General features: G+C 42.6%; 1 protein-coding gene across 3 annotated transcripts in view; it reads left to right on the top strand.

Annotated features, from left to right (window-relative positions):
• Positions 1-777: 777 nt before the first annotated feature.
• Positions 778-27200, top strand: part of CTDSPL (CTD small phosphatase like) — an 85805-nt gene continuing 59382 nt past the window's right edge. For all 3 annotated transcript variants that reach the window (XM_071428503.1, XM_071428504.1, XM_071428505.1), the window contains exon 1: positions 778-1239. In XM_071428503.1, the coding sequence (XP_071284604.1) occupies positions 1164-1239 (76 nt within the window). In that variant the 5' untranslated portion in view covers positions 778-1163. The remainder of the gene's footprint in view (positions 1240-27200) is intronic.

Consider the following 27200-nt stretch of genomic DNA (forward strand, 5'->3'; position numbering starts at 1 on the left):
TTAGAAATAGGACGCGCCAGTCCTATTGGTGGTGGAATCACGGTCCCGGGATGTGTTTGAGGAAAGCCCGCACGTAGCACACGGTGGCTGACAGAGCAGCGCCAATCCCACAACCCTTTTCCCACCTAAACAATTCCGCCGCCGTGATTTATTTTTTCCCGCGCAGCCCGAGGCGGGAAATGGCGGCCGGGCCGGGCCGGGCCCGCCCCGCGCCCTCACGGCTGCCCGGCCCCACCCCCGCTGTAAGCCCGGCCCCGGCCCCACCCCCGCGGTGTTGTGCGCGCTGCCCGCCCCGCTCCGCTCCGCCCGGCCCAGCCCGGCCCGGCCCGGCCCCGCCCCGTTGTTTACCGCGCACCGCCGGGCGCTGCCGCTCCCGCCCCTCGCTCCGGACCCGGCGCGGGGCGGGCCGGGCGCGCTCACGGGCTCGGGGCGCGGCGGCGGCGGCAGCGGCGGCGGCAGCGGCGGCGGGCGGGTTGTGGCGCAGCGCGGGGAGCGGCTCGGCCCCTTTCCCCTCCCTTCCTCCCCTCGCACCGCGCTTCCCTCCTCGCCCGCGACCCGGGAACGGGGGGAGGAGGAGGAGGAGGAGGAGGAGGAGGAGGTGGAGGGGGCGGCCCGGCGTCGCTCCGCCGAGCGCTGCCCGCGGGAGGAAGGGGGGCGCGGGGATGAGATAAGCGCGGGGGCGGGCGGCGGGGGGGGGGAATGTAGGGGCGGCTCAGGTGGATGCGGGGGGCGGCGTGAGGCCGCGGGGGGAGGCGCGGAGCGGAGGGACGGGGGCTCTTCCCCCGCCTCGGGAGGCGGCGGGGGCTCGGGGGGCAGCGCTCGGCGGGCTTCCCGCAAGGGTGAATTGGATTAATTCGCTTTTTTTTAAAGGGGGGGGGAGGTTTGCGCTCCTTTCCCCCCCCCCTTCGCCGTGCAGAATTGGCGCCGGCAAGAGGCCGCTGTGGCATCGCGTTTGGCGTCCTTCCCGCCCCCTTCCCCTCGGTTTCGCTCCTGGAGGAGTTGCTTGTTGAGGTTTTGGTTGTTTTGGGTTTGGTTTTTTTTTCGATAGTTTTTTATTTTTTTTTTAAACAAACAAACAAACCCGCTCCCCCCCCATAACCCCCCTCCGCACACAAGCCTGCCTCTGAGAGGGAAATAGCCAGGTGGAATCTCACTCTGTTTCCATGGACAACCCGTCCATTATCACCCAGGTGACTAACCCCAAAGAGGAGGAGATCCTGTCCTGCACTCAGGATAAAGGTGAGCTGCTTTCTATCTTTCTCCGTGATTTTTTTTTCCCCCCCTCTGTTTAAAAATGCACGTAGTAACAACTCGCATTCTTCAGTGGCCGTATAATCCTCTCCAGGCTGCTGGGAATAGAGGAGGGCTTGTTGGGTTTGGGCTGGTTGTTGTTTTTATTTTTTTATTTTTTTTCGTGCGATGAAGGTATTTGCGTGAAGGGTGTCTGAAACTGCTTGTTGGATACAGCTGAGAACTTGTTAAAAGTGTTTCAATACCGAATTTCATCACTCATTTCAAAAAATACTCTTGTTCCTTGATGTTTGGGGAGGTAACTTTATAAGGTGGTCACTGTGCATTAGTGCCCTGCTTCAGGGAAGGGATACCTGTGCTGGGTGTGTTGGAAGGTTTTGAAATATCTGCTGGAAAGATTTTAAATTCTTTCCCCCCCCCCCCCCTTTTTTTTTTTTTAAACCAAATTTCTTTCATATATTCCTCCCTGCCTCCCCATTTCAGAATCTGTGCAGCTTTTGGGTTTGTTGGAGGTTACTTGTGCCTCTCAGAGAGAGACACAGGCTACTTGTTAAAGCAGGCTCTGTTTGACTCCTTAGATAAATAGTTGTTGCTTGCGTAAGGCATCACACTTGGACCGGGTTTTACTCCCAAATGAGATGAATCCAGCCTGGCTGAAGGAGCTGCTTCCCTCAAAAGTCTGGATGTTGACGAGTGCCTTTAACCTTGTTTGCTTTCAGAAGCTTGGAGCACTCTTGGGGCTGTAAGTGGTTCTGTTCTTGTGTCTGGTGGGTGAGCAGGAGGGTTCAGGTTTTGGGGGCTCGTTCACGGCTTTGGGAAGTTACTTGGATGTCACTTTTATGCTTTGTGACAGGCAGTGCTGGTAAACAGGGGAGAAAGGGCAGAAATCAGAAGTAAAGAGTTACGTCTCCATGTTCCTTAGTAGGTACGGTCAGATCTCTGAGCAGTCGTCTGAAATGGTAGATTGATAGCTCTCCCCCTGAAATTGGTGAATTTAGTGCCCAAAAAGCTTGCATTTTTGTGTGGCTCATCTTGGAACTAGTGAGGGCTCCTGTATTGTTGGAGAAGTTGCTCCCAGTTACTTTTGACTGTAAGGCCATACATGAAATCTGTGTCTTCTTGCTTCACTAGTGCTGACTGCACAAGTATGGAAGTAGAGGAAAAAAAACAAAAAAAAAACCCCAAACCTGATGGTTTGGGGGGTGTTTGAACAAAAAATTCTTTATTTTTGGCATAGGAGTGTTTATGTAACTCTCTAATTCCTTTTGCTTGTGAGATGGTAGTTCCACCACGAGGCCTGGTTTGGCTCAGGAGATTTTTGATGCTTTCCTCTGTTTTGGCAGTGTGGAGTGTGGGGTATCTACAGTAACTGAGGTGCTGTGCTCTGCCTGCCCCATCTCCTAAGACCTGGTTTAGGGTAGACATGTGTGATACTGAGCTCAGAGCTTGTGGTTTTAATGGCCTAGATGATTGTATGTCATGGAAGGGTTTCGTTGATATCTGTAGCAACTGCTTGAAATTTTAGTGCAAAAAAAGCCAGTTGAGACAAGCAGAGGAAGATTTGACAGCTGGGAATAAGAGTAGGCATCCACATCAAACAAGTGGCTTCAGAGTCCTCGGCAGAGCGAGTGAAAATATGCATCTAACTTGCATAACTCTGCAGTAACTTGCATAATGTGCATTGTGTTCTTGCTATTGGTTTGTCTTTGGCAGAAAATCGTGATGGTCTTCTTCGCAGAGAAAGAGCTTTTCAGGCTTGGTGTTAGCAGGGCTGGGGGAGAGGGGAAGGAGGGGACCTGGAGTTGGAGATGAGGAAACTCCAGCGTCATCTTCAAGCAGGAGGTGAATTACCATTTTTTTCGGCTTTTGGGGTGTGTGTGGTTTTTTTTAAACGTGGTTGGGTTGACGATGAGCTCTGTGGTAAGACTTTCACATCACTCCAGAGCAACTTTTGCAGCAGGAGAACCGCGGGTCTGTCAGTCCTGGGCTCTGGAAGGAGAGCACTGCCTGCTCCAGCCTCTTCCACTACAGGTTTTCCCGGTGCTGGAGGTAGGCAGCTTGTGGGAACCCGTGGCTCTGCCTGCCTCCCTGGCGTGGCTGCACATCCTCACCCAAATTTCTGTCAGATTTCAGAGCCTTTAGGTCCGGTGAGCTTCGAGAGAAAGAGCCCGGAGCGCAGATAGGGAGCCCAGATAACTCAGCTGTGCATGAGTCTCTGCTGCTGGTTCAGGGGATTGGTACAAAATGGCTCACAAGTGTGTTAAGGCATAATGAATTAACTCTCTGTTTCATGAAATCCACAATCAGCTGAGGCTGAATTCTGGAATTTTGTGATAAGGTGAAATACAGCAGCACTGTGCTGTGTGAGGCAAAGCTGTTCAGTTTAATGAAAAGCTGGGTTTTTTTTTTTCCTCTGAGTTTAGCATTTGGCTGCAGAAGGAAATTCCAGGGTACTAAGTGGCATGTGTTGGCTTTGGGAATCAGGGTTTCCTTAGGGTCCTTGAGACCTTGTGTTGGTGTTTGTCGTGGAAGAAGAATCAGTTATTTTCTTGTTGTTCAACTGGAGAGAGGCAGTTCCAGAGTAACTGAGCAGCTGCTAAATAATGCATGTGTATACCTTCAAGGTTTTGATTTTTTTCCCAAGATTTTTTTTAAGCTTTTAATCAGATGTGAGGCCAGCATTTAGCTTAATTTATTTATTAAAATGTATTTATGTTTTAAAAGGAATTCGATGTGCAGTTTAAGCTTTTGCCAGATTTCTCCTGTGTGAGGGAGCGAGGCTGGCAAGAAACAGAGCTGGTTCTCTGGTCCTGGGGCAGTTGTGTTTTTAGGTAAATATTGTGTTTTACAAATGCTCAAGCTTTTTCTTGCTAGTCCAGGTGTATTAACAATAGCCTTGGAGATGAGTGAAGCTGTGGCAACTTGTTAGGGGGATCTTTTAAACGCTAAGAAGGATTTGTTAACATTTATTTTTTAGGAAATAAAAAATTTTGAAGGTGGAAAAAACCAGGTCTTGGTATGTGAACCATTCCCTAATATGTTGCCACATGGTGGTGCACTGGATTTAGTTGTCTGTCAAGATGAAAGCTGAGCATGGAAGGTTTGCTACAATCATATTTTGTTATTATTGTTATTGTAATGTTCTCAAATGCCTGTGGTGTTGGTGCTGCTGGAGGATTTTGGTCTCTATTTGTGTTGTTAAATTAGTTCTGGGAAATAGAAACTTAGATTTTCTCAACTGGAAGTGATTCATAGGTGCCTGGAAATTCTTTTGACGCTAAATTCACAGAGAATTCAATTCTCTGTTAGTTTTTTAAGTAACAGAAATAGTAGTTCTTTGCAGAATATTTTATGTTGTGGTCATCTGGCACTTCTGGAAATTGGGAACATTAACAAACTTGAAGCTAAAATGGAGACCTAAGTATGTGAAAAGGAGTTTTTTTTTAATCGGGGTAAATGTGAGCAGAGAAGAAAATAGAAGAAAAATATAAAATGAGAAAAATATAAATAAAAAGTATGAAGAAAAACTGAAAGTCTGGATCTCTATAAATCATCCCCGATAAAATCAACTGGTTATTTTATTTTTAAATTTGTATTAGTTCATATTACTCATAGACCTCTAATGTAAAATCTGTATGATTAAATGTACAGAAAACTGAGCAGTGCTGACAGAGCTGCTCTGAGTGTCACATTGAGAGAGTGTGGTCATGGATGGGCAACAGGCATTCAGTCCAGAGAAATGAATTTCCTTTTTTTTACCTGCCTGCATTAATTTGATCCTCATAAATGATGCAGATTCTTGGCTGTTTCCAAGTGCCAAGTTCAATAGTAGTAAAAAAAACCAGTCCAGTCCTTCAGGTACCTCCTTCAGGCTGTGGTGGTTTGTTTTCTGTCTTCAGCTACATCTTTCCTGACTTCTCTAAAATTTTCCTGTCAGCTGAGTGTCTATTTTCAGTTATTTAGAGTAACAGAATGTTTTGGTGTCCCTACAGATGTGAATTGTCTTCTGCACTAAATTGGATGAAAAAGGTTCGCAATGGAACCTGAACCATTAGAGTTTTTTTTAATCACAGTGTGAATGAGTCTCTGGAGTTGTTTTCACAAACTTTTTTACCTTCTTTTCTTTCAAATAGAGTTGGAAAAAGCCAGCAATGAGAGCAATACTCATTATAATTTTAAATAGAGAGTTCTGAAGATCTCAAGTTAAAAGCCAAAATAAATGTCTTTAATTGTGTCTTCAATAAAAAAAACCATTTTGAATATGGCTGAAAATATTTTGAATGTACTTTTTTGCCATTACATCACCAGGATTCAGAGTATTCAAACACTTGAACATATGTTAATGATCCTGAGACAGTGTCTCAACAGATTTTTATAATACTGACTTCAGAATTTTAACACTAAAGTAGCATTTAAAGGGGAGAAGAAAAAAAAAAAAAGATTTGGAAACCACTCCAGCAATCCACTGGAATGTGAATTGCTTGCAGAGGGCAAAATTTTAAATCATTAACTAATGACATAGTTGTTATATGAAACCAGAGTAGCCATACAGTAGGTTTTATGTTCCAGGGAGGCTGTAGTAACCCAAGATTTGATTTAGGGTCCCAGTTAACAGGCAGAAGTGCACTGGCAGATGGGAATGGTAATTAGTCTGAATATCAAATATTCAGCCAGTTTATAACCCCTGCAGTGTGATCATTTCTTCACAGTGCCTGTTGTCACCTGAAATTCCTACTGGTTTCAATGTGGTGATTTCACTAAAGTGTTCAGAAGTTTAACATGCTTTAAAAAAAAAAAAAAAAAAAAAAAAGAAGAAACCCAACAAAGTTGACCTACATTTTGTTAATTCAGTATTCAGAAATGCAAATAGCATTTTCTGACATAATCAGTAAAATGCAGTGTGATCGATGCCACGCTTCAGCTCTCAGAGTTTAAGCTGAACATTCCAAATAAGCCTCTGGATAAGGGCTCCATTTGTGTTTCTTTAAAGGGATAAAAACTGAAATGCTGAGAAGGCAAAAGGCCAAGAGAAATGAAACTCCCTGACTTGGGCATTGTTGTGAAGGACTTTCCTGTTGCCCTCATAGATAGGTTTGACTGTGGGAAGCTTGTTTTCCCTTCATGGAATGCTTAATTTATGAGCTTGACTGTCCTGTAAAAGTCACCATTCTGACATGAAAATGGTTGCAAAATAGGTCTATCTCACAATTTTTATGTATATGTCAAATCTTAGCTGTTCCCTGTGTAAGGAAGTGCACTTTTGGTATCTTTTGAATTTTGAGTTGTTGGCAATGACCACCGTGGTTGGGGCTGAGTATTATATTTTCAATTAAAAATCCAGTTTCGGGCAATCCTGGCTATGGAAATGATAACTTAGGGGTTTAATTTGTCCATTTCTCATGCCCAGCCAACAGAGAACTGGACAGAAAAAATTTGAAATTTTTCTGTCAACAAGAGCTAACATTTTCTTAAAAAAAAAAAAAAGACTAGGAAAAGCAAAGACAGTTCTAATTACCTCCATTCTTGCTTAGGTTTTGCCCACTGTGTGAATCAGTGAGGGAAAATGTGGCTCATCCTTCTTTCTCCTCCCTGCCTGGGGGATATATCTTGCTGGGAGGGCAGAGGAATGTGGATGCAGGTAGGACCAGGAAGGAGCAGAGAGGTGCCCGAGTGCTCCAGCCTGTTTGGGGATGGAGCAGGGAGTGAAATCCTGCCTGTGCAGCCCAGGCAGAGGCTGCTGGGGCACAGGGAATAGTTCTGGGGTTTGGCATGGCCTCCCAGCCTGCCCTGAGCACTCCTGACCAGACTTCATCAGTGTCTATTTTCAGTTATTTAGAGTAACAGAATGTTTTGGTGTCCCTACAGATGTGAATTGTCTTCTGCACTAAATTGGATGAAAAAGGTTCGCAATGGAACCTGAACCATTAGAGTTTTTTTTAATCACAGTGTGAATGAGTCTCTGGAGATGTTTTCACAAACTTTTTTACCTTCTTTTCAGACCACTGATGAAGTCTGAGGGTCTCTGCCCACACATTTGGGTGGTTTAGTGTGCCCCCTTATCCCAGCTCAGAATTATTTCCAGAAAGGGATGGAATCTTCCAAGCTGAAACAAGAGAAGGGCTGATAGAACTCCAACGGGCCAAGCCTGTTTAGATGTTTATAAAGATCACATCTGGATTGCTGGTGAGGATTGTAAACCTTCCCATGCTTCTCAGCAGTGGAAACCTGGCTGGAAGAATCTCCCAGAAAAACATTCAGCAACATCTCCTAGGTCTCCATCAGTTGGGTGTTCCTGATCTAAACTCTATTTTCTGTGCTCAGCTCAAACATCTCACTGGGTTTAAATAATTATTTGTTGAACTCCCAGAGCTGCAGGCAGGCACAGAGGAAGAGCCTTTTGTGCTTTTATGTCATCACAGACAAATTTCCAAGAGTTTCATGCTGGAAATGTTAATCTTCTCTAAATTCTGCTTTGCTGGAGTTTGAGGGGAGCTTGCTTTATTTTTACTTGGAGAGGTTGAGGCATGAAATGGACGTGGATGGGATGGATATGGAAAGCTTAAGTAGCATCTAAATAGATCTGAGTGAAAATATGTTCCACGTGCTCTGCTGTGGTATAATTTTGGCCTTTTTTTTTTTTTGTATTTCTGGAATGTTTGCTGTAAGACAAGAAAAAAAAAATCTTAAGAGTTTTATACAGTTCAGTCCTTTCAGTGCCAGCTGCTACTGTGTAACACAAATACAAGCAGTAAAAATATCAACTTTAACCAAATGAGCAGAGAAAGTCCTGTTCTAAAGCTTGTAGGCTTTATTCAGCCTGTTATCAAAATGATCACTTGCAAAGTGCCACTTATTGTTTTCTTTGTACAAGATAATAAAGTATGATTTGTAAAAAGAAGAACCCAATTATTAGAAGTGATTGGCTGCACTAGAAATGAGAATTCTATTATCTAGAAAATTTATGGCGAGCTAAAGCTGAATAAATACATGATAGACTTGGATTCTAAGGGTGTTGGGGGGTTGAAATGAGATTTTTTTTTCTTTATTTATGTTTTCAAGAAGCTGTTAGTCTCTTCTGAATGTTTATTAATATATTTAAAGCCTGACAGATGGGAAAATAAGACGCTGCAGGACCTATTTTGTACAGAGGAGCAGCCCCAGATAATGGATGCCTGATCAAAATCAAATGTGTCTATAACTTTTAAAATGTTTCTAAACTATCAGAACAGGTTTGTAGGAGGCAAATATTTCCTGAACCTCAGCCTGCAGTTACAGTTTGCATATTGATGATATTGTTTTTAAGCCAAGTCCTCTCTGCTGAGTGACTTGCCAGTTGTTTGCTTCCACTGTTGCAAACCTTATTTTCCTGGTAGCAAGGGAAGTATTGATTTTTATTCGCTGCCCTGCTCTCCCCACCCCCGCAGCTCTCTGCTTCCTGACTTGTCCTCCAGGATTCCCAGCGGAATTGGCAGTAAAAAGAATCTTGCTGTGTCCTGGCCTGCTGTAATCAGCAGTAAAATTTGAAACTTTCTTGTTTATTTGATGATTTGCAAAGCTTGGCTGTTCCCTTGGTGTGTGGGACTCCTCCCCTGGTCTCTGGGAGCCAGAGGGAGGGATGTGCTTCCAGCTCTTGAGCATGAATTCCTGCCTTTGGCAACACTTTGGGCTAGATAAATCAGTTTCCATCCTCATAATCACCATGAAGAAATTGTGCCACAAAGGTGCTGTTACAGTGGACATGTGTAGAAAAATTCAGGTGTGGGTTTCTTTTTGAAGTCACGTTAGTAAAAAGTTTTTTTAAAAGATACAAATCTTAGACAAAGTCATTCTGAGCATGCATTTAACAATTGGCAGACAGTGCTGCTTTATTTCTGTCCACAAAAGCTGTCTTGTATTTTCATGCCTGAATATTTACACACTTGCATTCGTTGCCCATGAGTGCATGTCCATGTGCTTACCAGGGATCTGATTCCAGGAAAGCTTTCACAGGATCACAGAAGGCTTTGGGTTGGAAGGAACCTTAAAAACCCATCCAGTGCCACCTCCTGCCATGGGCAGGGACACCTTCCACTGTCCCAGGGTGCTCCAAGCCCCATCCAGCCTGGCCTTGGGCACTGCCAGGGATCCAGGGGCAGCCACAGCTGCTCTGGGCACCCTGGGCCAGGGCATCCCCACCCTCCCAGGGAAAAAATCTCTTCCTAATATTCCACCTAACCCTGCCCTCTGGCAGTTCTGAGTCATTCTCCTTTATCCTGTCATCCCAGTCCCTTGTCCCCAGTCCCTCTCCAGCTCTCTTGGAGCACTTCAGGCACTCTGAGATCTTCCAGAGCCTTCTCTTCTCCATGCCAGAGGTTTCCTCTTCCTCTTCTCTTCCTCTTCTCTTCCTCTTCTCTTCCTCTTCTCTTCCTCTTCTCTTCCTCTTCTCTTCCTCTTCTCTTCCTCTTCTCTTCCTCTTCTCTTCCTCTTCTCTTCCTCTTCTCTTCCTCTTCTCTTCCTCTTCTCTTCCTCTTCTCTTCCTCTTCTCTTCCTCTTCTCTTCCTCTTCTCTTCCTCTTCTCTTCCTCTTCTCTTCCTCTTCTCTTCCTCTTCTCTTCCTCTTCTCTTCCTCTTCTCTTCCTCTTCTCTTCCTCTTCTCTTCCTCTTCTCTTCCTCTTCTCTTCCTCTTCTCTTCCTCTTCTCTTCCTCTTCTCTTCCTCTTCTCTTCCTCTTCTCTTCCTCTTCTCTTCCTCTTCTCTTCCTCAGAACCTCTGGCATGGAGACATACAGAGGGTTGCTAACACCCTCAACCCTCTTGAGGGGTTTGTCTCCATGCCAGAGGTTCTCCAGCTCTCAGAGCTTTTTTTTGTGGCCTCCTGGTGTTTCTGCAGCAGGTCCACCTCAGTGAAGCTCAGAATGGTGGGTGTAGAGTTTGAAGTTGGTTTGCAGTGTGAGGTTTGGCAGTTTTTCCTAGTGATAGTCAGATAGAAGCATTCTGCAGAGGAGAGGTCAATAGTGACACATTCCTAGAAAATATTTAATCATTTATATACTTGCTTCAGCCAAGCACAAAGAAAGGTTTAACATTTACCACCTGGAGAGAAGGGTACAATTGTAAAGTGTCTCATTACACCTTCACAAAACCCTTAAAATTTTTTCAAATGGGCTTATGGGACTTCTTTCAACAAAAATTGGTTAAAAATACGCATTAACAATTTGATGAATGCAGTGTAAAGCGAAGCATTTCAGGGAAAACACTTCAAGTATGTATTTCACAGGGATTTTTGGAATTAATCTTTGACCTTTTGGGGTTTTTGAAAATTCTCTCCCTTGCTTTGTTTTGCTTTCTTGCCTTTTTATCTTCTCCTCAGAAGATCTGGGCTGCAGCAGCTGCCTCTGTGCTCTGATGCTGTTGAAGCTCCAGGGGCTGAGGTGTTTGGTGGCAGAATTGTCCAGGGATGATTCTGCTGTGTCAGTGTTGTGGTAAAGGTTGGACTCTACCTCAGAGATCTTTTCCAAGCTTTGTGGTTCTGTGAGAAGTTGATGTTTGGGGCTGAGGAGGAGCCCTGGACAATCCTGTAGGGACAGATTGTCTCCTGGGAAGTTGGTGATGTAGGAGCTGTCTTATAAGGAGAGATGTTCTCTGTGTTGAAATGTAGGAAAATAAAGGTCTTTTGTCACCTCCAGTGGATGTTGTGCTGTATTTAAAGGGAGGAGATGCATGAAAAATAACCAGAATAATAGAGTAAATACTCCAGGGCTCTTCCCAGGGTACAGCATGGCTTCAGAGTGAAAGGCAGAAGGTCCCATTTGGGTTAAAGGAAATGTTAGCTCATGCCTCATACAGGTGACCTGCATAACCTGTGAAGAAATGGTTTCCAAAACTGTTTATCTGGGAGTTCCTAAACAGGATTAACTGGCAGCAATTTGCATTTGTTATAACTGATGCAACCTTTTAAAGGTACTGAAAAGCAGTATTAGAAAGGTACTGATTGTGTTTCAGCATATGAATTGTGTGTCATCAGTCACAGAATGGTTTGGATTGCAAAGGACATGAAACATCATCCATTTCCAACCCCTGCCATGGGCAGGGACACCTTCCACTAGATCAGGTTGCTCCAAGCTCCATCCAGCCTGGCCTTGAACATTTCCAGGGATGGAAATGGGGCACTAGAGGAAGGAAGGGTAAAATTTCATTACAACTGAACACATCAAGTGTTTGTGCTTGTATTTATCCTGAACTCACTGACACTTTTCCTATGCTGGGTGCTGGAAGATGATTACCTTTGCCAAGTCATTTGTTGGCCAGCTGCCAGTTCTCATTACTTTTTATGATGTGAAGCTGATTTTGTTGAGAATCCACAAGTTGAAAGTGATTTGGAGAGTTTTGCAAGTGGAGAAAGGGGGGAAGGTTATGTTAGTTGGGGAATTAAGAAAAGAAAAGGAAAAGAATACTGAATGCAATCTGCAGAGCAATTCATTTGCTAATTACACATTGACATAAATTGGAAAGTCCCAGAAGGAGGGGGTTTACAGCATAACTGGAAAACAATTTGCATCTGTGTAGAGGTCTGTGCTTATCCACAAAGGAATGAGATTTTAACTGGATTTCTTTAATCGGGTTTATCATGAGTGCATAGTTATGGGCTTCCTTTTTCCTCACATTGCAGCAGCTCCTGTCTTTCTGGAAGATTCCCTCTTGTGTTGAGATTAGATATGTCAAAGAAGGATGTATGGTGAAGTTTAATGGAGATTGAAAGTGAAACCTAAGAAAAACCAGGAAGTGTCCTTCTGAATTTTAGAGTGGATTGAATACATGAATGTTTCTGGCTCCAGATTACCATGATGAAACTGACAGCTTAATGCAAACTTGGCCCTGAAATTCAAATGCCCTTTTTTTTTTTTTATCCCTGCCCTCTAAGAAATCTGAAACACTCCAGCAAATTCTTCCTGTCTCTACTGGGAAGGTTGCTAATGACTAATTGTACACACTAATTACATGCTAACTAGTATTGCTACAAAGAGCATTCAGTGTTACTCTTATGATAGTTTGAGGGGTTTTTTTCCTATAAAGCTTTCATATTTATTAGTGCTCAACATGTTACCCTATAGTTGCCTCCGCTCTCCCTTTGGTAAACATGTCATGATGAAGAAAAGACAAAAATTTGAACAAAACTAGAAATCAAACTTGACAGTTTTGAAATAGGAATCTGTTCAGGTCTCATGCCTGTATTTACTTGTGCTGCTGCTGCACATCATTATAAATTACCTGTTTAGCATCATTCTGGCAGGCAGGGGAGCTCGGAGAGCAGAATGTTTTTAAAAATGTCACTTGTAGCAGTGATGGATTCTTTTCAGTACCTTTAAATCAATCAGTTGTTTATCCTAAACATAAGAGCTAAATACTGTTACTAGCTCATGATACAAAACTGTAATAATATTCAAAGGAGAAAAATGAGCTTTCAGAGCAAACCTGGCCCAGATGCAGGGAACAGCCTCAGCAGATTCCTGAGGACCAGGTGTCCCTGGATCCCTCAGCCAGGTGCCATTTCCACAGGATGCAGAGTAGCATTCAGTAACTAAAAACAAGAGATCAGAAGGAGGTTTTGATTTATAATTTTCCTAAGTGTCCTTTCAGGAAAAATCCTAAATAGAATGAAACTCTGCCATTTCATTTTGTGTGATATGCTGGATTAAGCCCTGAAGTACAGAACTTTTTGTTGACCATGTGCAGCTGTGGTTCTGTTCAAATACAGCTTCCACAGTGGTGAATTTCTGATGTCCCAGATGGTTCTGGTTCTTTCCCTCATCACCCAAAATTATTTGTTTCACCAAACTCCTGAAATAACACTTGCAGTCTTCTTAAATTGTAAATATAAAAATATTGATTATGGCTTTACAACATGAAAAATAATTACCTGTTCTCCCAAATCCAAGAAAACAAAAAACCAACCCAAACCCCACCCAAGAATAAAATCAAGCCAACCAGAATAAAGCACAGAAAGAATTCCCAGTAATATTAGCAGGGTTATAAGCTGTGAGTGTGAAACTGCTCCTGGAAATGTGGAAGGTGACCTTGTGGTGGTGACCAGGAGGACACAGCAGGACAATTTTTAGCAAGGTGACGTGGCACTGAGCCTGAGCAAACCACTCTGCAGCCCCTTGAGAAAGGGGATGCTGCTCTACAAGGGTGTGCACTTGTCCAAGTGTTGTTTATACTAAAACATAGAAGTAACTCTGGTTTTATTTTGGAAATGCCTTCAATGGGCACTAAAAGACAGATAAGAGTAAAATAATTCTGGGCTGACTCATTGCAGAATGTGCTGAGATAATCCTGAGTTCCTGTTAAGGTTAATATCTGTTTAGTTTAGGCTTTGTTTATCCTTGTGCTGTGCATAGAGGGTGTTGGAATTCACTTGAAATAGTTTTAGAAGTTCATAGGTAAAAAAATCATTATTTTTTCAGCAAACAATGCACATAGTAATAAACAAACAAACAAAAAAAAAAACTTGATTTTTTTTTTTCTATTGCTGATGGTGAAAGGCTGAAGTAAAATGTTTCCACTGGCCACTTAAAATACCAGGTGGAGTCAGATGGGAAAACAAAACTTTATGGTGCTGTTTTTAAACTGTTTTCCAGTAATTGTCAGCCCAATACATGCTACTCTTGAAGAAAAAAAAAACAACAATTTTTCTTATGAAGATGATTTCTGAAGTCCCACTGTAGGTGGTCCTTGTATAAAAGCCTTCAAGTCATAAATGGCTTTATCTTCTCTTCTGCTAATAAGGTCAGTAAAGGTTTCTCTTTTGGATAATAATAACAAGTTTCAAAGGTGTAAAAATCCTGAGTGGAAACACGTTAAAGAGTTATCAGGTGATTGGCAGCTGCTGCTGCTAGGAAGTGTTGTACAGGAATAAACTCCTTTTCTTGCTTTAATTGGGACCATAAGTGTACAGCAACTGTGGTTGTCTGGGAAGCTGCATCCTGTATTTTCAAATAGCTGCTAAAATGTTGCAGTTGTGGAAATCACTACCAAGTCCAGTGGGCAGATATCTTGGAAAACTTTTGGTTTTGCTTTTTATTTATTCATTCAGAGCAGTCAAACATTGATTGAGGTTTGATGGTCTTGTGCTGGAACAAAACAGATACAGAATATTTCCCTTAGGTGATAAAATAACTCTTTGGGCCCAGTATCCAAAAACATGTTTAAAAACCCACCAAATTCCAAGTTTACTAAGCAACTAAAACACCTGTAAATTGTTGTTTTCTTTGCAAAGTCTGCATGGATTGATTTCTTTGCAATCAGTTGTGTTGCATGGTAAATTATAGCAAAAAATAACAAGAAATGGACAAGAGAAATTAATATGAACACATTTGTGTTCTAGTGAAAGGGACCATCAGGTATTGGCTAGAATTTTTTTTTTTATTCTAGAAAATTTTAGATTTAATTCTAGAATTAAACCTAGAAGTAATTCTAGAATTAACATTTTAATTCTAGGCTTTTTAATTCCAGAAATAAAACCTGTCAGCTGAAGGAAGGGCTTGGATGCTGGACCTAAAGATACTTCTTTGGCAATGTTTGGGTAAAAGTGACCACTAACGCCCTTCCCTCTGGAAAACATCCCATTTATTTATAGCACTTCCCAGAGGATAAATGCAGCCCTTGGAACACTCACAGGAAATAATAGCAATGTGCCTCTAGCCCATGAGCTGCCTCTTGCTCCAAGTGGCCAAATAAGCCACTTTTCTTGATTGCTGGAGTGACCACATCTCGTTATTCCTGCCCTGTGTGGAGCCAGGAGATGTCCCAGGGCACTCCCTGCCCACCACTGACTCCCCTCTCTGCTGGGGACAGTTTTTTGTTGGTTTGGTTTGGGTTTTTTTCTGTGTTTACTCACAAACACCACTGTGTTTCCACCATCCATTTCAGCCTTTTTCAGGAGAAGCTGAGCCAGATGTTCTGTTGTCTCTCAGCTGTGGGTGTGTGACTGAAAGAGGCAGTGTCCTGCTCATCTCAGATCATCCTAATTTGGCAATAATTGTCTTCCAGACAAGGCTTTCTGCCATCATTGGTGCTTGCAGTTCAGTCATTTGGCTTGCTTGGAGGGGTCCTAAATAATGCAGCACTTAAAAATCTGGTAGGATTTTTTCAAAAATGATCAAGTATTCAAACTGTTGCTGGAACCATTTCCATATCTGAAAAAAGGAAATATTGTTGTGCCTGTTCCTTACCAGGTGCTGAGGAACAGGAGAGTTTTCGTTTTTTTGGTGGATAAAGTTTGAGGTGAGGGCATCTTGTGTTTGAATAGTTTTTGGGTTTGGTGGGGTATTTCTGGATAAAATAATACTTGATAATAAAAATTTTAAGCATGGCTTTGTCCTGTGTGCATATAAATAAAATGGATTTGAAATCCTAAAAGTTGGTGGAGGAATCACAGGTGCTGTAGGATGACATGAATTTGGGGACTCCATTAAGAGTGAAGAAGCCTGTACAGATTTTCACTGACTTTTATGCAGAGATAAGTTAAATAGAGTTTAAAATCCTCATTTGTCAGCTTTGCCACCAGCTTTGTCACCCTGTGTGTCAGCACTGGGGTTTGGCTCCATCACAGTGGAACTGGGGATATGGACCTGCAGAGTGCCACCAGTCTGCTCCTCTTCACAGGAGAAAGGAGGAGAAGAGGGGAAAACTTGGCAGGAGAAATTCAGTGCTTGGTGGTGGTGTTCTGCCTCTCTAAGTTTAGCAGCCTTGGGGGTGGTTGTTAAAATGAATTTTCAGATTTTTGAAACCCAGCGTTGGGAGCAGCGTTAGGTAACGTGCTGGAAGCCCATCAGTGCTGCCAAACCCCCAACACCTGGGTGAATTTACAGGAATTCAGTAAAAATGGAAGAGATTTAAAAGCTCTCCCTGTTGCAGGCAAGAATTGTGTGCTTTGGTCACGGATGAGCTGGAGGCAGAGTATTTAAATTGGGATTTGTGGAAGTTTCATGTCACAGCCAAGTCCTGTCGCTCTGCTCCATAAAGCAAACCTGAACCCAGCATCAGCAGGGGCTCGTTGTTTTGCCACTGTAGAGAAATTTCTTGTGTCTGGTACACAGCCAGGAGAACAATATAGAGGCTTATGGAAAGGCTGCATTATCCCAGGGGCCTTTGGGATGGATGTCACTGTTTCTATAGGATGGTAGCAAATCACCCATTGCAAAAGGCTGCGAGTGAATCAGATAAAATATCACCAGTATCACCTCTCCTCATTCTTTCTCTGATGGATTTTGTCAGCTGCCTTCCTGAGTGAGTACCACCAACTTTTTTTTTTATGTTTATCCTTCAGCATTGCCATGAAATCTTGTCTTAATTGCCTGTTTCTGAATGAAATTATTTTTGCAAGATCTGGATGCTTTGCATGATTATTCAGGAAAAGTCTTTGTAAGAAATTTTTCATTTCCTGCTTTTTTGAAGGAAGAGCATTTCCTGCTCTTTTTCCCATGCATCAAAGGGAAATCAATACTCAGGTCTGGGAAGGGAGGGGGATTCATCTGAGATAATGACTTAACACTGGCTGGAGAGGGAAGTGGGATGCTGTTGTGGAGTGAGGGAAGAGATCACATGAACCCTGGGTTCTGACTGGATTTATCTTCTATAAATTTTGATAGGCCAGGGAACTGCTAATGGGAAAAAAAGAAGTCCAAAGCCTGCATCCCACTAGAAGAATTCCATACTGTCCTGTATTTCTCTTTTAATGTATTCAGGAAGCAGAAATTTGCTGCACTCACAGTAAAATAAAATTTTCATAGCTGTTTAGAACTTAGATTTTATATTATTTTTAATGAATTTCATTGGATTTTCAGTGATTTTGGTCTTCAAGGTGCTCTTGTCAGTGGAGAGAGACAGATGCAGGAATGGGGAATCCTTGGCAGAGTTGTTCCCATGGCTTTTGCCTCCCTCATACCCATCCTTCTCCTCTTGTGAACTTAGAGCTGGGATATTTTGGAATCTTTTCTCATCCTGCAGGTATTTGTGCCTGGCCCCTGTACAGGAGCTTAACTCTGGTTCAAGGGGAGGCATTAACACAGGTATTTGTGTTTTGGCTTGGGAGGGGGTTGAATTTACAGCCAACTTTAAACTCCTGCCCTGAAATCCTCCCTTAGGAGCAGATAAAATCATTCTGCAGACTCAGCTGTGAGCTCAGGGTGTGATTTTGGTGGGGCTGGTGCATGGCACTAGGGATAAAATTCAGCTCACTGCTGGAGCTTGGCAGGGTGAGATTCATGATCAAAGTTTGCAATTTAGGAAATATTTGCAGGGCATTTAGCAGACAGTGAAACTCTTAACACTGTTCACCCTTTTTCTGTGATCACCGATCAGCAAGGTGGTGTTTTATTTCCACTGGCAGACTGTGAGATTGCTTGCTCTACCTCTACTGTCAATGTCTCAGGAAATAATTTAAGGGAATGAGGATGCTTGAAGAGTTAAGATCTAGAAAAAGAAGATATTTCTACAGTAAATAGAAATCTGAGAAAAAGGAGAGCAAGGTAACTAAGAGAAAACTGGAGGAAAGCTTTTAAGGAATTCAGTGTGATGTAAATGTCAGTTTAAAAAAAAAAGTCACCTTTCAGGTGTCTCACAAGCCCTTTCAAGGTTTTCTTCCTTGGCAGTATAGGTTTTCAAGATAAAAATACTAAGCTTTAATTTTTTTGCTGCAGAAAAGAATTTCAAAGAAAAGGCTTATTGTTCATACAAGACTGGCAGACTAATGTTAGAGAGGGATTTTTTTTTTAAAGCAGTGGGGTTTTTAACCCATTAATGTTATTTCAGCCATTGCAAATAATTCTTTGAGTAGCTGAGGGTGAGTTTGTGCTCCTGTAATCACATGGAACAAGTGTAGATAAATACCTGTTGCCTGCTTTTGGGGTAGTTACTGTGACAGGGGCTTCCAGGCTCATGGCCCTGCCCAGGAATTCTGGAGATCCTTGTTCAGAGCAGGGCTGAGGATGCTCTGAGCATCCTCCTGTCAAATTTGGATTTCACAGCCTGCCTGGAACCCTGTTTGAGTGTTTAACCACAGTAATTATTAATATTTAGGGGAAATGTATCCTGCTGCAAATAGGATCTGTTGCCTCTTGTACTGCTCCTGTGTCTGTAGCTCCACAAATCTCAGTCCATGTTCTCCATAACCTCCTCAGAATCTGTATCTGCTTAAAATGTTAACCTAGGTGTGCAAAGGACTAATAAATGATTCTTTATCAAGTGATTCTCTCTTACTCAGGCAGTTCTGTGTTTACTTAAATACAATTTATCTGCAGAGATCCTTCTCTTCCACAGTGTTTGAGGTGATTTTCAGTTTTGAGACAGTGCTTCATTCTGTCCTCACACCTGCCTTGGCTGTATTTATTTCCTGAAGATACTGTGGCTATGGATTCCTCCTTAAAAAATAATAACAATTTTGTCATGCTCTCATCTAAGCCATTTTCTGGTATAGTATAATTATCTGTTGGGAGTAGCTGTGCATGCACAGCTTTTCAGGTTTTCTAGAGTAAATCAAAATTCCACTTTCAACTAAGTCATACTACATGCCAAAACCCCCTCAGAATTGTGAAGTCACTTATTTTGATAGAGATGTTCCTCTTTTCCAGCCCTCTTTTGATAAAGATTTAAGGTGCTGGTTCTTGAGATGCTCTAGCCAAATTACTGAGTGTTCCTAAAAAATACAAATTGTTCAACCACCAACTTTTTTAATTTGCCCAATGATGTATCCAGAAAAATGAGTGGTGTATATTCATCCTCATTCTTGAATTCAGCTGAAGTTTGGAGTCAAAATTTAGATGACATTCTTTACCTCTGAAATGCTACATTTTCTGCTTTAAAATTCAGCAGGTTTTAATATCCTATAGCAATTTTGTGTGGCACTTTGATAGATTTTCTGTAAAGCACACAGAATCTGGGTGTTTATAATTTCAGTGAGGATGAGAATGGCTCTTGCAAAGTGTAGAGTGGATGTGAGGAGGCTTTGGGCAAAAGGGTTCCTGCTCTACAGAAAATTGGAGTGAGGACTTCAATGGCACAGGGTGATTGTGGCCTCCTCCAGAAATGAGATGATGATCCATAAACAGCTCAGTGAAGAAGCTGAAATGATGGGTTACTTCTAAATAAATTTATATCTGACAACTTTTCCCCCTTTTTTTTATGGTGTTTGTGGTTTTTTTCCCTAAATAGATAACAGCTCAAAATAGAATTTGAGGTTATGCTGTAAGGTGGTGTCTGTGGGGGCTTCATGTACAGAAGGTTGGGTTTTGAGGGAATGGCAGCAGAGGAGACCTTGGTGCTTTGGGTTTGGGGGCATTTTCAACCCTTCTTCCCTTCTGTCTGTTCCTGTTTGCTGAAGCTGCCAATCTTCCTTCTGAGATTACAGAAAATAACTGTTGAGAATAAGAAGGGGATTTTTTGTGGCATTAGTTCTGGGAGCTCTTTGTATTCTTTTTTTTAATATTAATTTTTTCCTCTTTTTTTTAGTTTTTGTGGGTAGGATAATTTTCCTGCTGCTTGACTTTCCTAGGACATGTAGGAAAACCATGTTCTAGGTACTGCTTTTCACCTGTAAGACTCTGTGGTCTTATTTCACCACAGGACCTTCAGAGGTGAAATAACATCATGCTTCATACAGCCTGCTGTTCTCACAGCCTCAAGAATTTAAATAATAATAATAATAATTAGTATTATTATAATTTATTCAGAATATGATGAATGTTATTTTTCAGTGCAGAATATTCAGAAAAATCGAGGGCTAGATATCCCTGTAGAAAATCTCTACCTCATTTTACAAATCCCTGTGAATCCAGTCTTTAAGGAAAAAAAAATTATATATAAATAATTATATATATATTTAAAAATTATATAAATATATATAGTTAATATATATACTAATATATATAAAATTATAAAATTCCCTTTGTATCTCCCAGTAAGATTCTGACATCTCCTTTTTTTTAACCTTCAGCTTTACATTTTGCAGTGCCCTTTGTTTTATTGCTGTAACACCAGCTAGTCCATAAGAAGCCAAGTCCAAACTGCATCATGAAGGCAGGTTGCTTATATTCTGTTAATTCTCACAAATAAAACAATTTGTGTTAATTACTGCCTGGGTTTCTCACATTATTTGGGCAAACAGCTCTGTTACACTCAACAGCACATTTTCTGATTGTTTGTTTGTTTGGGGAGAGTATTAGTGTTTCCCTTCAGTGTTTTGCTTTAAGATTAACATATCATTAAGCTGCATAATAAGGCAGAGTCTTTATTCTCGTGCAGTGAAATGGCAAGGGAAGGCAGGGCATAGTCTTGCAGTTTAGTCAAGAGAAATGGAAAAAAACCCAACAAACAACAACAAAAAAACCTCAGAAAGTGGATTAGGGGCTTTCTGTCATGGGATAGCAATGCCCAAAGTGAAGCATCTGCAGTAAAATTCAGTTTGTGGAGGTGGTTATTTGTCCATTTTTGCCAAATGTTTCAAAACGTGGACTTCTAGTACCAAATGAATCCATGCAGGCAGGTTTTGCCCAAGGGGAAAAGTATTCTCTGATTCATCAGCACTATTTAGTATATTTTATATTATATATTCAGTATATTTTATATTACTTAGTATATTTTATATATATATATTAGATTATGCTCTGTGTCTCTGGTATGGATGAATTGAGTTCCCTCTAATAACTGCAGTTTGGGAGATTACCAGTTAAAGGAGTCTTTGCTTTTGGAGGCAAGAAGTCAATCTTTGACAGTGTATTTTTGACATGTTACTGGAAATCATTTTCTGCTGCTATTTCCAGCATTTGTTGTGGGGCTCATTTCAGCAAAAACTGAAATATTTTCAGCAAAACTGAGCTGTCAGAGCCTCATGAAGCAAAAAAAAACCCCAGCTGATCCACATGTGTTGTATCCAGGAGTTAAGCACTTCACCTAAATGGAACAGAGACTTGCATGTACAAAAACCCTCTTTTTAATGGGGTGCTCCACCTCAAATCCTGTCTTCAGTTTTGGGTTCCTTGATCCAAGAAGGACTTTGAGGGGCTGGAGTGTGTCCAGAAAAGGGAATGGCTCTGGAGCAGCTGGGGGAGCTCAGCCTGGAGAAAAGGAGGTTCAGAGGGGACCTTCTTCTCCTCTCTGACTGCCTGAAAGGAGGGTGCAGCAAGGTGGGGCTCAGCCTGTTCTCCCAGGGATCAAGTGACAGAACCAAAAGAAATGACCTCAAGCTGCACCAGGGAGGGTTGAAATTGGATATTAGGAAAAATTTCTTCACCATAAGGGTTATCAGGGCTTGGAACAGGCTGCCCAGGGCAGTCACCACCCCTGGAGGGATTTAAAAGAGGTGTAGATGTGGCCCTTGGGGACAGGGTTTAGTGGTGGGTTAATGTTGAACTCCTTGATCTTGGAGGTCTTTTCCAAACAAAATGAGTCTGTGCTGCACTGATGTGACAGCCTGCTGAAGCCTCATCTGTTCCTTCATGAGTTTGGCTCCCTTTATAACCTAAGTTTAAACAGGAGTTGTATTAGGCAGAAGAAAGACAAACTTAAACCACACAACCTTTCTTTTATTCTTTATGCTTCATAGGACTCTGCCTTTAAAACATGATTCCATGTGGAACAGATGATGGCTGTTCCTCTTCTGGCTTTTCTCTTCAGCTCCTTTATTGACTAGTACCAAAAAATGTAGGACACTGGGCTATCTACTAGCAGTGCTCCACTTAAAGTTCAGTGAGTAAAAGCTTTTGGCAATCCTGTGCTCTGAAAAGCTGCTTCAGAAGTTCTTGAAACATGTGGGCTTCTTTTCTCAGCATGGAGCCTGGTGGTGCAGTCCTGGTAGTTGTCCATCCTTGTCTGCCATTGATACTTGGTGGCTTCTCATTTCCTAAAGCAAATGGTGTGTTTGGAGTGAGATTAATATTCATTTTTACGCTTCTGTCCACAAAAAACTGGATTATTAATGTGCACTTACATCTTCTTAAAAGGGGTTACACACACACAGCCCTGTTACTTTAAAAAGGGACCATCAGGCTGAGGGTTTCTTGTGGGAACCCAGGAAATTCCTCTGGCTGCCCTGGAGGGCTCCAGCCCCTGCCCAGGGGGCTCAGGGACCTTGGCACAGAGCCCAAGACCCCTGTGGGTTTGATTTTAGCCCTTGGAAAAAACAACTCCCAACCTTTTTTGAAGAATTATAAGTCAAGAAAGTTTAAGTAGAATGATAGGGAATTTATCACAGGGTGAAAAATAGATTTTTGGGGTTTTTAGAATGGGGGCTCGGGGTCTCAAGATGGAGGAATTTGGGTGTTCCTTGTCCTTTTTCCTTCTTCCTAGCCTCCATCTTCTGAGTGATGTTGGCACTTTTAGGTTGGTGTTTTAGATTGGTTTAGAGTAGAAGCTCACTGTCTAACATAGGTGATGGGTATTAAGAAGTTATTGTAAATACTGTACATGTAGTTTTTAGTATAAAAGCTAACACTGCCTCTGAGGTGGTCAGAGTGCCTCTGTCTGTCCTGCTGAGTGGACCTTGGCAGGCCAGGAGAAAGAATTTTATAGATAAGATACAATGAACAACCTTGAGAAGGAGAACCTGAAGAGCTCTGACTCCTTTGACTGCTGGGCTGGGCAAAGAGACTTTGTGACACATCTTGGGGTCCCTGTGACCAGCAGAGATCCCCAGAGTTTCTCAAGTCTGACCTCCTACCATCACCTTCACAAGTGCCACTCGTTTTCCTTAGGATTTATCCTTTTCTCCCCACTCTTTTTGACTTCATGACCCACTTGTAGAGACAAATGTGCCAAACAGGCTGTTAATTGTTGTGGTTGCTTCAGCTGGGGTCTATAATAAGACATCTCATGATGGAAAGGTGGTTGCTTCTGTTGAAAACCTGATAGATGAGCGTGTCACCAGCGACACAGAACACGACAAATGTGCCTCCAGTCATTTCATTCATCACTACAAATGTGATTCTCTTCATCTGCTTGGCATGAATGTATATACAGAACAGATTTGAGCATTCCTGTGTCAAGTGATAGTGTAGATTGAGTGTGGTGGTAGAAACATTTGTAGTTACAAGAGCTCTCTTAAGTTTGGGGACCTCCTCTGTCAGCTCTGCAGTGTGGTGACAGTGGTTATTGCTTGACACATGATGGGAACCCCTTGATGTCCCTCTGAGTTGTCATTTGGCCTGGAACATTCTGTTTCGTCTTTTTTTTGCACTCCTTGAACTCTTCAGGTCTTCATTTTTTAGTGTTATAAACAGTTGAGCATACAAAGTGATGTTCAGAAATAGTGTGTAAAAAAAAAAATCAGTTTGGGAAAACCACAAAATAATTTTGATCTTTTCTTCTAAGTGTGTTTAATACTGATTAAAATATTGGTGACCAGTTTAAATCCTACCTGTAAGGAAATGCATAGGTGTTGTACAGACCCATGTGTTTTACCAATGCACCACACTGGCCTCAAAAGTTCATTTAAAAACACTACAAAATTGCACAAAGCTTGGTTTTTTGTTTTTTAATCCTCTCTCAAAGACAGTTAAGAATTAATTTTAAAAAATGCTTAAACAAGCAAAAAAAAAAAAAAAAAAGCATTAAAAAACACCCACCAAACAAAAATAGTTGGATTTGGTGTGGTGAAGGGGAGCCTTGGTCCCATTGATGACTTCCTTAAAAGCAGCTGGGCAGAGCTGGTCCATGTTGGATCAGAGGGGAAATGTAAATCAAGAGGTGAGTGTAAACCTGAGCTGAATTCCAGATCACTTCTGTGTGCTACTCTGCCTCTCTGGCAAATCTCAAACTCTGTAAAATACAACCTAAAATTGTCTTGGTAGGAAAGTAAGATTCATCCCTTAAGAATTAATAGGCCCCTCTCAAAATATGACTTTCATATTTCATCTGGACATGAAGATTTGTTACAGCCCTCAGGTTTTTAAATATCTCAGTTGTGCATTGGTGAGGAAGGATCAGTGTGGGCCTCATGGTGTGGTTGGTAAAAGTGTGGTTGTGAAAGGAAGGGATCAGGAAGATGCAGGGTCTGTCACAGGAGGGGATTTTGGTGGGGACAGCCCTTCACCTGTGACAGGGACACCTCTTCAGTCACAGCCTCACAGAAGGCTTTGGGTTGGAAAGGACCTTGGAGCCCATCCAGTGCCACCCCCTGCCATGGCAGGGACACTTCCACCATCCCAGGCTGCTCCAAGCCCCATCCAGCCTGGCCTTGGGCACTGCCAGGGATCCAGGGGCAGCCACAGCTGCTCTGGGCACCCTGTGCCAGGGCCTCCCCACCCTCCCAGGGAAGAATTCCTTCCCAAAATCCCATCCATCCCTGCCCTCTGGCACTTACAGCCATTCCCTGTGTCCTGTCCCTCCATCCCTTGTCCCCAGTCCCTCTCCAGCTCTCCTGGAGCTCCTTCAGGCTCTGCAAGGGACTTTGAGCTCTCCTTGGAGCCTTCTCCTCTCCAGGTGAGCACTCCCAGCTCTCCCAGCCTGGCTCCATCCTTTGGAGCACCTTTCTGCCTCTTCTGGACTCATTCCAGCAGCTCCTTGCCCTTCTTATGCTGTGGCTGTTGTTTAAGCCACATGAGGACTCTGGAGATGCTGCAAGGGACTGTCCATGGTCTGTGTGCAGACTCAGCACCTGCTGAAGGGCACTGAGATGTGCTTGGTGTGGAGAGGAGCAGTGCTGAGGACCCAGGGCACATCAGTGCCACCTGTATCTGCTGTTTGAAGGCTGCTGTGGGACATCACAGCAATGTACCCTCATTGTGTCCTTGCTCACCTTCAGATTGATGCTGCTGTGGAGTGCTGGGGCACCAGCAGCCTTGGGAAGGGTCTCTGTGACACAGTAATTAATAGCTGAGTTTCATTTATGGGGCTATCAAGAAAGGAAGATTGAGATGAAATGTTAACAATAAAAAGAACTGACAAATAAATGGTAGCACCAGAAAGCTGCAGCAGTGGGCAAGTTTCATTAAAGCTCATGTGTCCCAGCAGAGCAGGCTGTAAAATGAGCACTGCTGGTGTCACTACAGCCACATTGCAGTGGAAATTTTCCTTGGAAAACCTTACAAACCTTCACAGGGCCTTCCCTCATCAAGTACCTGCCCTTAGTGGGTGCCCTGTGGTGGGTGAGAGTTTACATTTTTTTGGGGACAGGGCAACCTTGCAGAAATACCACTGCTGTGATAGAATGGTGCCAAAGGGCAAAAAGGCCTCTGCTCTCTGCTGCAGCTTTTTAGATACTCAAAGCACTTGGTGTAAGTTTCTACTAAAAGCTAAAAATCTATATTCTAAATCTATGTTTCTATTTCACTTAGTGGCTTCATATATCTCAGTTTCTCCAGGGGTTTCAGTTCAATCCCTGTGCCCTGAGGGAAGCCCCTCACTCATTCCAACAGGTGAGTGCTGCAGAGATTCCAGCCACAGAGGGTGCTGGTAAAGTGATTTTTTTTTTTGGCAATAGAAACTTGGGGAAGGAGTACAGCAGGGCCTGATGTCCAGCACATCTTGTATTCCAGCAGGCTTTGATGCAGGAAGGGCAGCTGAGAGAGATCCCTAAAGGCATCACAGGACAAGAGTGGGAGGTGGCTCAGAAAGGGTGGCTGAAATGGTGACATTTACCTGAGGTTCAGAGGAAGAAAGAGCAAAATCATGAAAATCAGTGAGAAAATCAGGGAGAAAGTCAGTGAGCTGCAGGGTGGCAAACTTCACTAAGCTCTGAGAAGCTGAAGACATGACTCAGTTCCTTCAGATGCAAACCTGAAAGGAAAACAGGATTTAAGCTGCTGATGATGTAGCAGTTTAACAGGTTTTTTATTGTGGAGATGGGCACAGGCTGTGCCAGTTCAAATGAAGCATAGGAAATATTGTAGTTCACTAACTTGATAAGTTTTTCCAGTGCAAGGGGAAGGAAGGAAGCCTGCAAAAAGTCTGCCCTAGTTTCCAATAGGGATGCTTTGAGCAAGAATATTTTTGCTTCCCTGATATTTTTGGATGTTGTTTTTAATTTTTCCTTAATAACTTTTTTATGTTCTCCGTCTTGTGCTTGCCAGAACATGCACCTGGCAGTGGCTGTGGAGAAGGCAAAGGATTGGCAAAATATTGTAGTAATGAAAGGAAGACAAAGGATTTGGTTTGGTGCTCAGCAGGAAAGGGAAGTCACCAACTTCTGACACTAAAATATTGTATTAAACTGGGGGAGGGAAGCTTGTATCAGTCTTTGGCTATGACTTTAATTGGGAGCAGATGGTAAATTAAATCACTGGGTGCCTAGTGGCTGGTGTGAAACTGTACAACTTCAGAACTGTGAGCTGTTACCTTTGACACCTTGGGAAGAGTAAATAAGCTTCTAAAAAAACCCTGTAAGAACTAAAATAGTGTTTAGGCTGCCTTATTCATAATTTCCAATTTCAGTTTTCAGAAAGGAACACAGAAACTTGAGAAATATTGCAAGAAACCAGGGAAGCCAATAATACCCAGCAGATTTTTCTTCTCAAAAATAAACCACGCCACAGAGACTGAACTTAATTCTGTAACATGCTAACATGGGGAGCAAAAAGGAGTAGATTGCCAGGAGCTGAAAAGAAGCTTTTAAAGAATAAACTAGAAAAATGTTGCTCTGCATATAAGCTGCTGTAAAATGGGTGCAGAAATGTTTGCTGGTGTAGCACCACCTTTGGAGGGATGTGGCAGGTTGGAGTGTCCAGGGCTGGTCACTCATTGATGTCCTGGCTGGTGCAGTGGAGCAGACTCTGACTCTGCAGCTACTGAAATCTGAGGCACACTGGGTGTTTCCACTAAAAATAGAAAGGGACTGGAGGAGCAAAACATAAATCATGTGTTTTTCATATTACTCAATCAGATTATTTCAGGTTTTTGTGGAATAAATCACTGCAAACACCGAGAACGAGAAGACAGCTGGTAGTGTTGGTGGACCTTAGAAAATCCTGAGGTATTTGTAGTAG

This window comes from Agelaius tricolor, unplaced genomic scaffold (genome assembly GCF_023055355.1).
Source record: "Agelaius tricolor isolate 1412-34295 unplaced genomic scaffold, bAgeTri1.0.p SCAF_6, whole genome shotgun sequence".
Lineage (NCBI taxonomy): Eukaryota > Metazoa > Chordata > Aves > Passeriformes > Icteridae > Agelaius > Agelaius tricolor.